Source organism: Octopus bimaculoides, chromosome 13 (genome assembly GCF_046866305.1).
Source record: "Octopus bimaculoides isolate indiv1 chromosome 13, ASM4686630v1, whole genome shotgun sequence".
Taxonomy (NCBI): Eukaryota; Metazoa; Mollusca; class Cephalopoda; order Octopoda; family Octopodidae; genus Octopus; species Octopus bimaculoides.
In genome coordinates, this window is record NC_142940.1 from 45258611 (window position 1) to 45275643 (window position 17033).

At 37.3% G+C, this 17033-nt stretch overlaps 1 protein-coding gene across 6 annotated transcripts in view; it reads right to left on the bottom strand.

Annotated features, from left to right (window-relative positions):
- The window catches only part of LOC106880673 (uncharacterized), a 58688-nt gene that overhangs the window by 12388 nt on the left and 29267 nt on the right, over window positions 1–17033 (bottom strand). For all 6 annotated transcript variants that reach the window (XR_008265390.2, XR_001410772.3, XR_001410771.3 and 3 more), the window contains exons 10-13: window positions 16881–16999; window positions 15446–15528; window positions 14076–14277; window positions 13249–13416 (exon numbers count right to left, since the gene is read on the bottom strand). Coding sequence is in view for 3 of the 6 variants with exons in the window: in XM_014930736.3 (XP_014786222.1) it covers window positions 13249–13416; window positions 14076–14277; window positions 15446–15528; window positions 16881–16999 (572 nt within the window). In the remaining 3 variants the exon portion in view is untranslated. The remainder of the gene's footprint in view (window positions 1–13248; window positions 13417–14075; window positions 14278–15445; window positions 15529–16880; window positions 17000–17033) is intronic.

Consider the following 17033-nt stretch of genomic DNA (forward strand, 5'->3'; position numbering starts at 1 on the left):
CACAAGGGCTGGAGGGGCTGAGAATGTCTATGACTGCTTGGCACTACATAGGGTTACCAAAAACAAGTAGTGAAAGCATGATGTTTGCTCCCATGTCATACTTACTTGCTTGTGATGGCTATGGTTTTTAATCTATTCAATTTTTATTTTGGTCCAATGGATCTTTGAAAATAAGAAAAGGATTAGCTTGCTGTGAAAACTCTCAGTCAGAATAAAGACACTACCTTGGTCTGATGCCAAATAGATTGTCAGATGGGGGTTGGGAGTGTTGGTTTGGTTAGCTGGAGTAAAAGTGAAGACAAGTGGGCAAGTTTAAGGTGAATGACATCTGAATTATCACACCATCAACAATGGGATCAACACAATACTGAAAAGAATAGGGAAGCACATGATAAACAGTGATCCAATCTGCGCCTGATTACTGAATATCTTTTACTTGTTTCAGTCATTGGACTGTGGCTTGATGAATTTAGTTGAAGATAAAAAAAACAAAAAAAAAACTACTTATTTAAGTCCTATTTTATCTGTCTCTTTCACCAAACTGCTAGATTATGGGATATGAACAAACCAACACCAGTTACCATGTGGTGGGCGTGGACAAACAAAAACACACACACATGAGGCTTCAGCACAATTTCTGTATACCAAATTCACTAACAAGGCATTTGTTGGCCAGAGGCTATGGTAGAAGACACTTTCCTAAAGCATGCACTGGGACTGTACCCAAAAACAGGTGGTTGCAAAGCGAGCTTCTTAACTACAGAGCTGTGTCTGTGGCTATTTGGATAAACAAAAGAAAGGAAAAACTATGCAGAGATAGTTATAGTTGTAGCTGCTTTAACAGCAGTTAGGAATAATTTGTTAGACCTAAAATTTTGAGTAGATAAACACAAGGCCAGACATTTGTAAGAGAAGGTGCAGAAGGAGTGACATAAAACACAGTTCATGAAGGGCTTTTACAGACACTGGAAAATGGCACTCCAATATCACAATTCCTTTAGAGCTGGATAAGTTGAATTCATGCTGTACCAGTGAAAGTAACTAACTACTACGGTAACTACAATAGTGTTAGACTAGAATCCAAGCAAGACACAAAACTCAAGTGTCAGTTGATAGCTGTTATCTTGTCATTGGTTCTGTGAGCAAAGAAAAGAATTCCTTTTCTAACAAGCTTGATGCTCCTACCCTACATAACTGTAAATAAGTATTGGAGTCTGGTGCTGCTACCCAGCTTGCTAGTTCTAGTCAAACCATCCAATCCATGCCAGCATGGACAACGGACGTTAAACGATGATGCTGCAGTTTAGTTTACTATTGAAAGGAGCAGGAGCAATGTATAAAACTGATGAGTGTTTCATTAACTTCTTCTAAGAGTATCTATGACAAGAAATTTGTGTTAAGCTGACATGTCCGACAGTTATGGAACTTAACTTAGAAAAGACCAGTTGTTCTAATTAAATCTTAAGTAATTAATTAGCTTTATGCAGCAGCTAGTTTGTAAAATGCTTTATTTTTCAAATCCTGTCTTTAAAAAATTTTTTTGTTCCAAATATGTGATCTCTAGACATGAAACTATATGATTTTGTTAGTAGAGTTATTTAACCATTTAGCATTTGTACCACCCATATCTGGCTCAAATATTCTGTTTTATGTTCAAACCAGCCAGACCCCTCTTCTCACACCTACCCTATAATGTCATTCAAAAGATAAACAATCACAATTTTGAAATCTTGAAGCTACAAGATAATACATGATTAAATCCAAATAATGTAAATAAATAAACCATACAGAAATCTGAATGCTAAAGAGTTACAGTGATTATTTACAAAATAATGACTAATGCAACAGTGAAAACTCAGGAGTTCCCTTTTCTTATACTAATCCGTTATGTCATTATTAGTTTCCCTACTCGTCTCAATCCCAATATGTTACTGGTACTTGACAGGCTGAAAGAGCAATTTCAACAGCCACACACATGCTGGGATTTAAATTCAGAGTAGAAAAAAAAAGAAGATATAATAGAATATTGAACTGTCTTGGCTGCCTCCATTGTTGAGATAAAAGTTTGGGAAAGAGACTGAGTAAACAGAACAGAGGTTGTTTGAGTTAGTATACTTGTAGCTGACATGTTAATCTTTTACGCACATCATTTATACAAAATAGTAACAGAGATGGGTGCAGGCTTGGCTGTGCGGTTTGAGAGGTTTGGGCACCACATCTTGGGTATAATCTTCTACTATAGCCTCAGGCTGACCAAAACCTTATGGGTAGATTTACAGGACAGAAACTGAAAGAAGCCTCATGTGTGTGTGTGTGTGTGTGTGTGTGTGTGTGTGTGTGTGTGTGTAACAGGACTAATGACAATTAGTTTTCTTTAACTTAAAGTTAAAGTGTTCCTTGATGATCCATTCTAGTTAAGCATCCAAAAGCACTTGGAACCCCTAATGCAGGGTTCCAAGCAACCACAATGGTGGAATGTACATAGAAACTAATAATATTGACTTGTGTGTTTATTTTAATTTCTCCTACATTTGCTCTGCATTTCATAACTAGTAATACAACTGAGTATAGTAGTTACTTAACCACTACACACTGGGAGCAGACTGGAATAAAATAAGCTACCTGGAGCTCTGAACATAACTATAGCAGTCATGTGCACACACACATAGGAGTGTGAGTTTGTTTACATCTGTTGGACTCACGATTCTAAGATTGTGGTTTTGATTCCTGGACTGGGCGATGCATTGTGTTCTTGAGCAAAACACTCCATTTCATACTGCTCCAGTCCACTAAGCTAGTAAAGATGAGTAATCCTGCAACAGACTAGTGTCCTGTCCAGGTGGGGAATATATACGCTACAAAAACGGCCCTTATAAGTTGGTATGACTCGAAAAGGTAACTTTACTCTATTTTTATTTTAAGGTAGTTAGCAAAAAATGTCTAGCAGGAGACAAACTTTAATCAGCATTAAGTTGTTAGGTCAACATCATAGTAAACTGGCTAGCTTCCAGATTAAATACAAGCATCTGTCTGACTGTAATGAAAGGCATTGGTTCATCACTAACCCATGAATATTACTAGCACTCATAAGGTTGGTCACCTGGCTTCTGTGATGTATAAATGGCTTAAATGATAACATTTCCCCTGAATGGGATGCCAGTCCATTGCAGGGTTACTCATTTACAGCCAAGAGGACTGGAGCAATGTGAAATGAAAGGTTTTGCTCAAGTACCCCCACCCCCTAGTTTGGGTAATCAAAATCACAATCTTGAGATTATGATTGCCATACTCCTTCAACCACTAGTTCACTTATCTTCACTAAAGGCACTGGCTAAAGACCTTTTTACTCTTTAGCACTTAAACCAGCTATATCCGACCAAAATATGCCTCCTGTTTTTAATGTTCAAACTGGCCTGATCTAACCCCACACCTACCCTACAATGCCATTCTAAAAATAGACACTAATATCATCAAAATTTCAAATCTATGAGACAATCCATGATTAATTCAAAACATTATGAATAAATAAGCTTTACATTTGGCAGAGTAATTTGAGTGCTACAGGGTTAAATTGCTGAAAATTTTGGTACATTAGTAAAATAGTTCTAGAATGTCTAAGGAATGCTATTTCTAGCAATTAAGCAAGTGTTTGGAGGCTCTATATGCTATCAGAAGCTTGCCTGCTACATAGTGAAAAGAAAAGCTGCTATACTAAGAAAAAATAAACCCGGTTTAATTTCAAAAAAATTAGCACATTATTACAATGTTATGCAGAAATCTACGAAAGAAAATGTAAATGCAAGTTAAACAGATAGCCATATTTACATCTATATATTTAAGTAACAACCAGTGAATAATAATTCACTGGTTACAGGTTTACAATGGGCTATCAATGGCTCACTACATTTCTGAATGAGAAGGCAGTGTTTGTAATTCATTGCAGAAAACATCCCAAGGCACCAGCTTTTTCAGTATGTTTATTTCCTCCACTGTTATGAATCAGTCAAATACATAGACCCACAGACAAACTTTTGCAAAGATTCAGTCAACAAAATTCCATTTACGTAGTATTAGTAGACCAGTGGCTATAGAAGAGATTCCTAACCAAAGGTGTTGCGCAGTGAGAGTGAACCAGAAACCACATGTTTGTGAAGCAAACTTCTTACCTACTTAGCCATACCTGTATTCATCTATTAATACAAGCCTTTAAGTCATAAGCGCAAGGCTCAATATAGCTTTATGGCAATGTCATTGATTATAAAATCATTATTTACTTGAGCCACAGTTGACCTGACCAACAAACAGACAATTTGTTTCCATTCGACTAATAAGCAGTTTTACATTTGGAAGAAAATACAATAACAAAGCAACAAGGATAGTAGAATTCTGAATTTTTCATACCTGGTAAATTAAATATACACAAACCATAGTTTTGTTTACAATTTAAAAGAGGTAAAACGTAAATACTCTATACATATGCAGAGCAAATATACAGAGACTAATTTGCAAATGTATACACAAACGTACATTAATTCCAAATCATGACTCCATGTCAAAATCCAAATGATCAAGTTTCTTGGATATCTGTGATGCAAACGGCCTACTCAACCTTTATAACAGTTTCCAAAAACTGGTCATCTGCCTTATCACCCAACACTCAGACAAGTACACAGAGCAGCTACACTTCATACTCACCAGGAAATGAAACAGAAACAAAACAGATGGCTGGTTGTGAATACTAAGTCTTTATTTTGGTGAAAATTTATTCAGCAATATTGACCAGTGGTTAGTTACATGAGAAACAGAGAGAGAGAACCAGAGATACAAGACAACATGAAGAAGGAAGGCATGGAAACTGAAAGATACCTCTGCAATATGTGAGTGATATGCATAAGGAGGTGAGCTGGCTGAATCATTAGCGTACCAGACAAAATGCTTAGCAGTATTTTGTTTGATTTTATGTTCTAAGTTCAATTTCTGCTGAAGCCAACTTTGCCTCTCGTCCTTTTGGGGGTCAATAAAATAAGTACCAATTGAGCATTGGGGCTGATGATGTAATTGACTCACCACATTCCCCATAATTCTGGAATTTGGGGCTAAAATGTGAAACCAATATGTAATGATATGTATGTTGAAGAGGAGTGCCAGGGGTGGGGGGGGGGAGAGATAGAGCCCTATAACACAAGACAACTGGGAATTTCTACCAGACAGCCTGCTACAAGCCAAAGACAAAATCTGTAGACAGAGTAAGGTACCAACCAAGTGGAAGGTGATATGGTGGTGCAATGGTAGAGAAATGGAAAGAATCGCAGTTGAGGAGCAGAGAACGATAATCAAGTGGTTAGAAGAAAAACTGAAATTAAGAGTTTACCAATGTTCTGTGATGTGAGGTATGAGGTGCTCCACATTGCGAAATAGTGTATCAGTACGAATCAGGACACTGTTGATGGAAAGTATTTAACTACTGATAGCCATATACTCCACCTCAGTGGTATTGAGAAGGAAGAGGAAACAGAAATGTTACAACACAAAGTTACTGAATGAGGAGAATTTGAAGGAAACAGAAGAACTAGAATCGTCCAAGTATACTCAATAAGGAAGCCAGCCACTGACAATGGAAAGAAACCATTAAGAATATGAAGGTAGGGAAAGTATCCAGAAGTGAAAGTATCCAGATGCATGGCCTAATGGTTAGGGTGTAGCACCATAAGTTTCGATTCCTGGAATGGGCAGTGTATTGTGTTCTTGAGCAAAACACTGTTTCATGTTGCTTCAGTCCACTCAGTTGTGAATGAGTAATCCTGTGATGGACTGGTGTCCAGTTCAGAGGGGAATGTTGTGATCTCAGTCACTTGTATGACAAGGAAACTGGGTAACTGGCCCTGTAAGTTTTGAGGTCTTGATAAAATAAACATAGCTAAGGCAGAAGTTTTAATTAGCAAGAAAGACAAGACTCTGCTACTATCATGGAAGGTGGCCATGCTTGATATGCAGAAAAGTATGTAGAGATTCCATATGCTGCTCTCAGTACTATGGGTGTGTGTACAAGATATTCAGTGGGATCACAGACTGGCTGATAGAAAAGAAGGGCTTTGTATGTAGCAGATATGCAAGAGTAAGCAGTCAATGCATAATCCCCATTATCATTTTTTTATGTCTATTTTCTCCTGTTTACATGTTGCAGTCACTTGTCATATCTCCTAAGATTAACCGCCATCACTTCTTCCCATATCTTTGTTAGACTTTTTCTTCCACAGGCTTTTTTCACTTGATTCTCTTAGCAATTCTTTACTCATCTATTATCCCCCATATACATCATGCTTATGTCAGTGCAGTGTTCTGTTTTGCCTTATTATATCTGATTACTTTTACACCAGATAATGTTCCTTTCAATCCATTTTCCTCAGATGTGCTTCTTAGCTGTTATAGCTCGCTTAATTTCCTGCAGTAAAAAGTCTCTTTATAAATTTCCTACTGTCTCCTCCTCCATATACACATCACCTACAATCTCTCTGAATCTTTATGTCAAGCAGAGGGATCTTTCAGTTTCCCCATTTTCATATATATCTAGGTTTGTCTAGCTCTTACTCTGGTGTCACTAATCATTAACCTATGTTGAGTGGTATATGAAAGATAATTCATAACCAGTTGCCTATCCAATTTCCTGGACAGTATGAAATCTATCTAGCTTACATGTTCACTTGATTAAAAGATGATCAAGTAGCAAGTTAGTTTCCTGGAGTTAATGTTGTAAATGGTTAGGTCATTTACATTACAAAATTCCAAGAGCCTTGATTTCTCTCCATTTCTTGTACTGTGCCCATTAGCCACTATATATGTCAGAGTTGTCAGTATGGTGCTGCCCTACATAACCATTAAAATCACCAGATTGCTGCCATTTAATATGAAGAAGATCTGCAAGAGCGTTTCATAGAAACATATTTTGACTCATTGAATAAATTCTCTCAAATGTTTGGAGGTTTCCATAGAAGTAATTGATAGCTTCTGTAACCAAGGTGACAAAATTGACAGTGGAGGAAGGTGATCTGAAAACTTAGTAGTTAGAATAAGAATTAGATGTAAAACAGCAAGTGAGCTGTTACTGCTGCTAGTATCAAAGGGATTTCCTACGCAAGGGATTAGCATATTGTGTGATGCTTACATATCAAACGGTGTTGCATTGGTAGCAAAAGATGACCAGTGAATGCAGAAGATGTGTTTGGGGGCAGGAAAGAAATGAGACAAGAACAATCTGTTGGATGGATAAGGGTAGTGGGAATAAATGACAGAGTGGAAATTAGCTGAAAGAAAAAGTGAATCTAAGAGGAATCAACTGAAGTAATCAAGGGAGCAGACAGAACAGGTACAGACAAATGGAGATGATATGCAAGTTAAATGAGGGTGTGTCAAGTATTCCAAATAGAAGAAAAAAAAAAACTGCAGAAGAATTCCAAAGAAAACAGGGGAAAGAGTGGCAAGGGGTGATCTCGGGGTGCTGAACCTCCCAATGGAGATGAAAAAGAACTGCAACAAGTCATAAAACATTAGAGTGGAGAAAATACATACAGGCCTTGCAAGCATAGAAAAACAGATGTAATGATGATGACAATATCTACGATCTTTTGTGGAAATGAAATGTAGATAATATTTCCAAAGTTTAAAAAAAAGGAAAAAAAACAAAACAATAACAAAACAATCTGTCATCCAATTAATGCAGGTTGTTGAACAGTCACCACAAGTCATAAAATATAACCATGCAAAATAGGACAATGAACAGATAAATAAATGAAAAAAAAAACATAACATCAACAACAAAAGATGTGTGTGTGTGTGATGTGACACAATGACATTACTGTTATTTCACAATAGAGTCACATAAATGTAGCAGATTTGGTTGATGGAGAAAGATAGGAAATAAAGTGGAAATATATTTAGAAATTAAAAAGGCTGAAATATAATGGTGGTTGTTGTTAAGTTCACATTATTCCAGACTGAACAGACCTATAATCAAAACTGCTCCAGTATGACCATCCTGTTCATCTCTTGAGCATTGCATATCTAGCCCTCTATGTTCCCCTATATTTTTATAACAGATATAGAAGCTGAAATCTCAGAGAATAAGGACATGATGGAAAACATGTGCCAGTCTCTTCAATAGCACAGTCTTACCCGTGCTTTTATAAGCAAATGGGCTGCTACAAAATGTGGGGAAAACATCAATTAGCTGTGACAAAAAAAAAAAAGAAGGCCATGGAAAGATCCATTCTGGGAATATCATGTCCGAAACAAAGTAATTCAATAATGGAATGGAGTGAGCATGATTGCAGAACACTGAAAGTACCAGTACTGCTAGGCTAGACATGTCACATCGTTTACAGACAACAGGTGGACCTGTGCAGTATCCAAGAGATCGGAAATGGCCATGCAGAGCCCCTACCTACTCCCTGAAGACATTAAGCTAAGATGGAAAAGAAGGGTGCAATAAAAAAAGAATTTAAAGCACATAGTGACCAGCGGTGTATAAAAACATCTGATAATCTGGTTGATACAGTGTTTAATTTGACAGAGAATTGACTGCCATTTCCAGCAAGTAGAGTTACCATAGAGAGGTAGCCTTTTTAATTATTGAGATATTACTTGCCACTGTTGTGAGGGTTAGGAGTTGAAAACCTAGCAGTGTTTGAGTGGGCAAGAGGAAGAAGATAAAAGGAGGAGGAGGAGAAATAAAAAGACACAAAATAATATAACAATGACTAGTTAATAGGAAAACTGGATTGTGTAAAATACATTGTTGGATATTTGTCAAAATGAAGTCAAGAAAGTCAGTTACAAAGTTAATTGGTTAAATATTTACAGACTATGCAATATCACATTTTCACACAACTACCCCACTTTTTTGGTCTTTAAGGCAGGAATGAAGGTTTTCCAATCCTCTCTGTCCTGGGGGAGATGACTCTGGAAGTTCCACTATATACAGGGTGTCCACAAAGTCTGTGTACATGGGGATTAACATACATTAAGAAATTATTTCTTTCTTATATCTAATTGTTTATGTTATGATTTTATTTACTCCATGTATCCCCATGGGGATTAACACATACTTTAAGAAATTATTATTTCTTATATCTAATTGTTTATGTTATGATTTTATTTACTCCATGTACCCAGACTTTGTGGACACCCTGTACAATTGTGTAGACTTGTTTTGTTACTGTTTCTGTAACAAAGCTATTATTACAAGGCTTGGTTGTTAGTATGAAGGCATGTGGCCTAGTGATTATTGCACTCATAATCACAAAATTGTGGTTTCAATTCCCAGACTGGATGGAGCATTGTTCTCTTGAGCAAAACACTCTATTTCATGTTGCTCCAGTTCACTCAGCTGTAAATGAGAAATCCTGTGACACACTGGTATCTTGTTCAACAGGAATGTTGTGATCTTGGCTGCTTATATGCCATGCAAACTGGGCAATCAGTCTTATGACTCCTAGGACTAGGAGCTGATGATGATGGTGATGTTAACCCTGTATCCAATCCCTAAACCTGGAGAGCCAGTGGATCAAACTCTGAAGTTGCATCAATATGAAGAGGGCATCTGGAATACAGCAAGCTGGCAGAATCTTTAGCATGCTGGGCAAAATGCCACCAAGCATTTTGCCTGACTTTATGTTCTGAGTTCAAATGTTGCCATGGTTGATTTTGTCTTGTATCTTTTATGGGTTGATAAAATAAGTACCAGTTGAATACTGGGTCAATCTAATCGACTTAACCCCCTGCCCCGAAATTGATGGCCTTGTGCCAAAATTTGAAACCAATATGTAGAGATCATCTGTGGTGACCATCCCTCATCTCATCTTATTCAGTTATTGAGGAAAAACACCAACATTTACCTCTACTACCTGACTGTCCATGTAAGTGATTAGCATGTGCCCTAACTCTACATCATTGGATATTTTTAGTGTCTCAGTAACTATCTCAGATGGTCTGGTTGGCTTCCCTTTCTTCATATCCTTAGATACTATCTAACTTCACAGCTGGATGGAGTTACTTGGGGTAGTCCCTATCTCCCTTACACATTCTCCATATTCAGCAACCTTTCATACGGTTTGAAGTGGATTTTCTATGGCTTGATGCCTTTCCTATCATCAACCCTCACCTGTTACTAAGTAAGCTAATATTTCTCAATGACTAAATGTGTTTTTACAGAAGTTTGAAAATGAAGAACAGCACTTGCATGATGGTGACATTCATTTACAACTACCCACTATCAGTAGTATCCCATGAATTTCAAATTTGTGTCATCACAAGTCTAAGGCAGCTCAAAAGTGCACAAACTCAGCCTAGGACAGGATTCTTTAACCAGACTAACCTTCACCACCAACCTATGCACAAATACACTCACAAATATAGAGTGCATATATCTGGGTTTTAGCACATGCTATAAGAAATGACTGAAAGAGCTGGCATCACGATGGGCATATCCTAACTGTAAAATACTACCTTAACAAAAAAAAAAAAAACCTATTCCAACCCATACCAGCATGGAAAAGAAGATGTAAAATGATGATGGCATATTTGTGGTTACATTAATACGTGCATCATTTCTCAAAATTCAAGTAGGACATATTCTCTGTATTATAAATTTATAGAACACATACAAAGTGCTTAGTAGTTGTGTATAAATTGTTTTCAGTGTTCTCTACTTGCTATTATATATATTATTATTGTATCTTCTTTTTCTTCTATCCTTTTACTTGTTTCAGATACTGTAAGTGCCCCATCATACTAGGGCACTCACAGCCTTTGAAGGGTTTTAGTCAGACAAATTGACTCAAGCTTGGTCTATCAGATTTTTCTTTCTAAACTGCTAAGTTATAGAGAACAAACAAACACAAACAGGTGCAAGATTGGTTGTGTGATAGAAGTTTGCTTCCTATCCACATGGTTCCAGGTTTAGTCCCAATGCATGGCATCTTGGGCAAGTGTCTACTACTATAGTCCCAGGCCAACCAAAGTCTTATGAGTGGACTTGGTAGACAGAATCTTAAAGAAGACCATTACACACACACACACCTATGCCTGTGTGTCTTTGTGCTTGTCCCCAGCCATCCCCTTACAACCACTGCTGGTTTGTTTACATTCCTGTCGTTTAGTATTCAGCAAAAGAGTCCAATAGAATAAGTACCAGGCTTTAAAAAAAATAATAATTACTAGAGTTGATTTGTTCAACAAAAAACCCTTCAAGGCAGTGCCCCAGAATGACCACAGTCCAATGATTGAAACAAGTAAAAGATAAAACACACAAAAAAAGACACTATGGACTTCCATATGGTTTCTGTCTTCCAATTCTCTCACAACACACTGGTTGGCCTGGGACTATAGTAAGAGACAATTGCCCAAGGCAGCATGCAGTGGAACTGTGTGGTTGCAAAACAAGCTTCTTAACCACAAAGCCTTCCTCTGTCTTATTGTCTTCACTGGAATACCTTTAGTTATAAGACTGCTTAGTCATCTGGATTGACCCAGGGTTAAACAAAAATATTAAGCATGGTGATACACAATGCTTAAATACAAAAAAAAAAAAAAAAAAAATCGCTGGTCATGGAGTTGAATGTCTTGATCACAGGTCTATTAAATCACAGCTGGCTCAGGGTTAAACAACAATAATTCCATATACAGACAATATGACAGGAATTAAACTGAGTGCTAACATTAGTCTGTCTTCTGTATTTATGTTCTAAACGTACAAATATGCTCTTCAGTCACCTCTTGCTTCGCAAAAATTTAATCACACATACACACACAATTACATTACTTGTGTGTTAACAAGGTTTTTGTTTCTTTGCTATAAAATACTACAGAACGTCTCAAGAAATATTTTTAGCCAACACTGTTACAACTATTGTAAACATTTTGTCTGCTCATCTAAAATATGAGTTGTCAGGTTGCTAAGAAACCTGTTCTACTCTGGCCCCTTTCTCTTGCACTCCCATCTTTACTCCTTGCATAAAGTTGCCCTGTCAGGGTTCATAATCTTACAAGTTGCATGGTAACCTCACTAGAGCTTGTGGCAAAAAAAAAAAAAAAAAAAAAAAGCTTCCAGTTATATGCTGTAAAGTGGTTGGCATTAAGGACATCCAACTGCAGAAACCATGTCAAACCAGGCATTGGAGTATGATGAAGTCCCTGGGCCCATTGGATCTTGTCAATCTGTTTAACCCATGCAACATGGACATATGATGATGACGAATATGTGAGTGGATAGAAAAAGGGACACCTTGGTTAATGGCTGTGTACTATACTTAACTATTCAAACATATTGCACTATAACCTACCAGAAATTCAATATTTATTCAGTCAAGAAAGCGCATTAAAGATGCCAGTTTATCCAGTTTACTTCAGCCTCTAATATTACTAAGTTTATAAATGTAGTGTCATCATCATTTAATGTCTACTGTGCTTACATGGATAAGACAGAATTTGTTGAGGTAAATGTTTATGGCCAGATGCCCCTTCTGTGACCTACCCTCACCTGTTTCCAAGCAAGGGTGAATATTTCCCTATAGCCCGACAGGTTTGTCACAGAAGACTGGAAATGAACAACTTTAACCATCATGTGATGTCAAGACAAGGGTATATATACACACACACACACACACACACACACATCAAGCTTCTTTCAGTTTCTGTCAACAAAATCCACTTACAAGGCTTTTGGCAGGCCTGGAATTAAAGTAGAAGACAATTGCCCAAGGTGCAATACAGTGGGACAGAACCCAAGACAAGATGGTTGGGGAGCAACCTTCTTAACCACACAGCTACACCTGCGGAATGTGTAGATGAATTGTTTACAATTGTTGCAACACACAACATCAGCTGATAGCTAATAAACCTGTAAACAATAGTAACCAGACACGGGATTTTGATGCAAATTTTCTTAATTTTTTCGTTTCTTTTAGTTTGAAATTTCAAAATTCATAAAACTGAAATGCTTTCCCATAAATTGCCTAACATGCCAAAGTTTAAATTTAAATTCAAACAAATGAAAAATAACATTACGATATATGTTTACACTCAATTTGCCACTACCCTGTGTTTCTTTATGAACAGCTACTCAGTTTTATCATTTTAAAATTTAAAATATATATAAAAAACAAACAACCCCCAAAACACAGACTCCACACTTCAACTTAGATAAAAAAAAAACCTCAAAAATCTACCCATGACGAGAGGATTTAAAATACATACCTGTTTTGGCAGTAGTGTTTCCAAATAGACTAGTATTGTTCATATTTGTTCCAAATGTAGTGCCAGTGCCTGCATTTCCAAACAAACTACCCTGATTATTGAATGGGGTACCAAAACACCTGTGTTGACCAAGAGTGTTTGTACCAAGACCAATATTGGGTGGTCCAGCTGAAAATATAAAAATAAATATTAGATGACATCTTGAGTGACAAATCGTAGCAGTATACTGTATTTATATTGTGAAACTATGCTTACATATCTCTGATGCTTGCAATGTGCATGTATATCTTTACATTGTTTCAAATTGACCTTTGACCACACCCTCATTTTTATTCACTCTTATGCACCTACTTCTCATTCTCCTTTATACTCTTGCACCCATTACCACCTCATTGACCTATCTCTCACCTCAACTCATCTATTGTAGTATTCTACTGCTCATCCTTTCTGTACAGCCAGCTAGATCAGTGTTTCCTGCATTAAGTCTGGAATCCAGACAATTGAAGAAAACCATCAAGGAGAAAGGCATTGCTGAAACTAGCCCAAGTGGCTATGGTTGATAAGAGTCTGCAAATGGAACCCTTCTGAAGATGAAGACTAGTTCAGTCCTTGCTGCCCCACTCAGGTGAATGAAGCATACCGAGCTAAGAGGCAAAACGCATGCAACTCAAGACACCTGCTGACAATAAGGGTTTTCAGCATTACAATGGACTTAGAAGAGCTCACAAAACCCCTGAGTAGCTCCTGCAGTTTCTGCATGGGGTAAAGCATCTCTGCTGTTTATTTCATCTAAAAGGAAAAAAGTAGTTGAGTATAGTGATACTTACAAGGAGCCTGTTGGTTACGACTAAGAGCAGCGGCAAGAGCAATTGCAGTGGTGCTGGGGAACCCTGTGAAGGGGTTTGGTCCTTGCTGAGATTCAATGCCGGGAATCTCCAAACGTTTTGTTAACTTCCGTTTGCTTTCAAACACATCTTTCGTGTCTCCGAGGAATATACGTCGATAATTCAGGTATTTCTCTTTTAAAGTCTACAGAACCAGAAAACAAAGACAGGATGGTTAGAAGAAAAGCTTTGTTATGAAGAGACTACATTACATAGAATATGACTAGCATATATAGGAGGAACAGCTGATAAACATAGACAGTAAAACGTTTTAGATAACATTTTAAACAAGAATATAAAACATCGGACTGATCGGTGAATGTTCATTAAGCTGACCTGTTGCATTTATTACCCAAACGTCAGCATAGGTGTGGCCGTGTGATTAAGACACTTGCTTCGCAATCATGAGATCTTGGGTTCAGTTCTATTGTACAGCACTTAGGTTAAGTGGCTTCTACTATAGTCCTGAGCTGACCAAAACCTTGTGAGTGGAAATTGAAAGAAGGTTGTTGTGTGGGTGTTAGTATATAACCTTGTCTAAGCAATACAGGGTTGTTGTAAATGAGCAACAACATCATCATCAGAGAAGTGAGGTTGATAGCTCCCAGTCTTCTATTAAAAAAAAAAAGGAAAACCTCTCTGGCTGTAGTAAATCTACCTCAACAAATTCTATCTAACCCATGCAAGCATGAGAAATTGGACATTGAATGGTGAGGATGGTTACAGCTAGCAGTTGTTAAAATAGTTCCAGCTAGCAACGTACCACTATCTTTGCAGAAACTAACACATCATCCCTGTTGTATCTTATTCCTGAAACCCCATATCGAACACTTTTACCTATCCTGCCTCCCGAGAACCACAACTCTCTGGAACTCAACCTCTCTGGTCATGTTTTCTTTACAGACATCAACAAGTTCATCATCATTTTATTGCCCACTTTCCCATGCTTGCATGAGTCAGACAGAATTAGTTGAGGCAGCTTTCTATGGACAAATGCTCTTCCTGTTGCCAATCCTCACCTATTTCCAAGCAAGGTAATATTTCCCCAGGACCAGACATGTGCTTTATAGAAGACTGGATGTGAACAACACTGCTACTGGTATGATGATAACGTTCATTTACAATCTTCATGCGATATCAAGACAATGGGACACACAAACATGCATCCACACATATATACACATACATCTACCTATCTATATGTACAGTTAAATGAGAGAGGGAGGGGTGAGGACAAAAGGATAAAAAGGAAACACAGGTAAGTTATTCACACAATGCAATTGGAGTTAATAATCAAACAAGACATAGCTTACTTTTACAGATTCATGAACTTGGTGAAAGTGGGCTGCAAGTGCAAGGAAATTTTCATGTGATTTGTGAAGCAACATTGTTAATTCTGAAATAGAATTTGACAACATTTATAAATTGTTATTGCAAATGTAGAGAAGGTAAGAAAAAAAAAGAAAGAAAACAAAAGCAGTTTCATATTTTTTGAATACATAAAATGAAAGGCTTATGAGATCAATAATGTCCACTTTTTCATGCTTGCATGGATTGGACAGGATTTGATGAGACAAATCTTCTACATATGGATGTCCTTCCTGTCATCAACCCTTACCCATCTCATGGTAAGGTAATATTTCCTCATGACCAGGCATGTTTTCACAAGACTGGAAGTGAAGGATACGGCTGTACAATGGTGATATTCATCTACAACTACCATGAAATTTCAAAATTAGGAGACGCCAACTTATTCTAGGAGTAAATATAACAACTCAAAAGTACAGCTACACAGATAATAAAGCTTTCACACAGGATCTCGCTCTCTTGGAAACATTCACCCAGCTGTAAATAGATGATACAGTTTTTTTTGCTATAAGAAAGAGAGAATACTGTTTAATTCAGTATGTTGCAGTTCTAGAGAAGAAAGACAGTGTGAACCGTTTAGTGTAGGGGTTGGGAGACAGCCAAGATGAGTTAGGTAGGCCTGATTGGAGAGGGTATGTAGCTAACCACTTCAGATGAGCAGATGTAAAATAAACGAACTGTAAGGGCACATCTGGTAAGGAAAAGTCAAGCAATAAAACAACCACTCCTGCAGGAAATGTATTAAAAAGGTATTGATTAAATGGTATTGTCTTTTAATGTTCCTTTTCCACACTGGTATGGGTTGGATGGTTTGACAGGAACTAAGGAGTCTTAGGGCAGTGTCAAACTCCAGTGTCTACTCTGACATGGTTTTTAACCACTCGATGCCCTTCCTAATGCAAACTGCTTTAAAGAGTGTACTTGGTGCTTTTTATAGTATCAGCATTGGTAAGGACACTAAGTACTCACAAGACAAGACCCACTCCCCAAACTGAGTAGAGAGTAGTACTGAAGGATGTGAAAACATGATAGAAGGACAGGAGTAGGTGTCCTGCTGAAGAGGTGAATATATGGTTTATCTGTCTGAAAGAGATGAAGATGTGAAGTCAAGGTATAAGTTAAATATGAGAGAGAGAGAGAGAGAGAGAGAATAGAGATATAGTGAAAAGAGTGTGATAGATGATTAGAGAGGAGGACTCAGATGGACACAGTGAATATCAGTTTGGGGAAGGGGAAATGAAAAAAGAAATAAGAGTGGTTTGGGAAAGAAGATGTGATAAGGGACAATAGTAAGGATACAGTGTGAAAATTAGTTTTGTCGTTTTAATGACAGAAATAAAAATTAGAATAAGTGATAAAGTAGTAATGAAAGACATTAACCTTCAGGAGAGAGCCTACTTGGTTGATGTAGGGAAAGGATGTGACTCTCCAAGTTCTGGATTTCACCTTTATAGGCTTTCATCTGGATTTCAAAATCTTCAAAGAGACTCTGAAAATATCTAGAAAAGATGAAAAAAAAAAAACAAAAAAAAA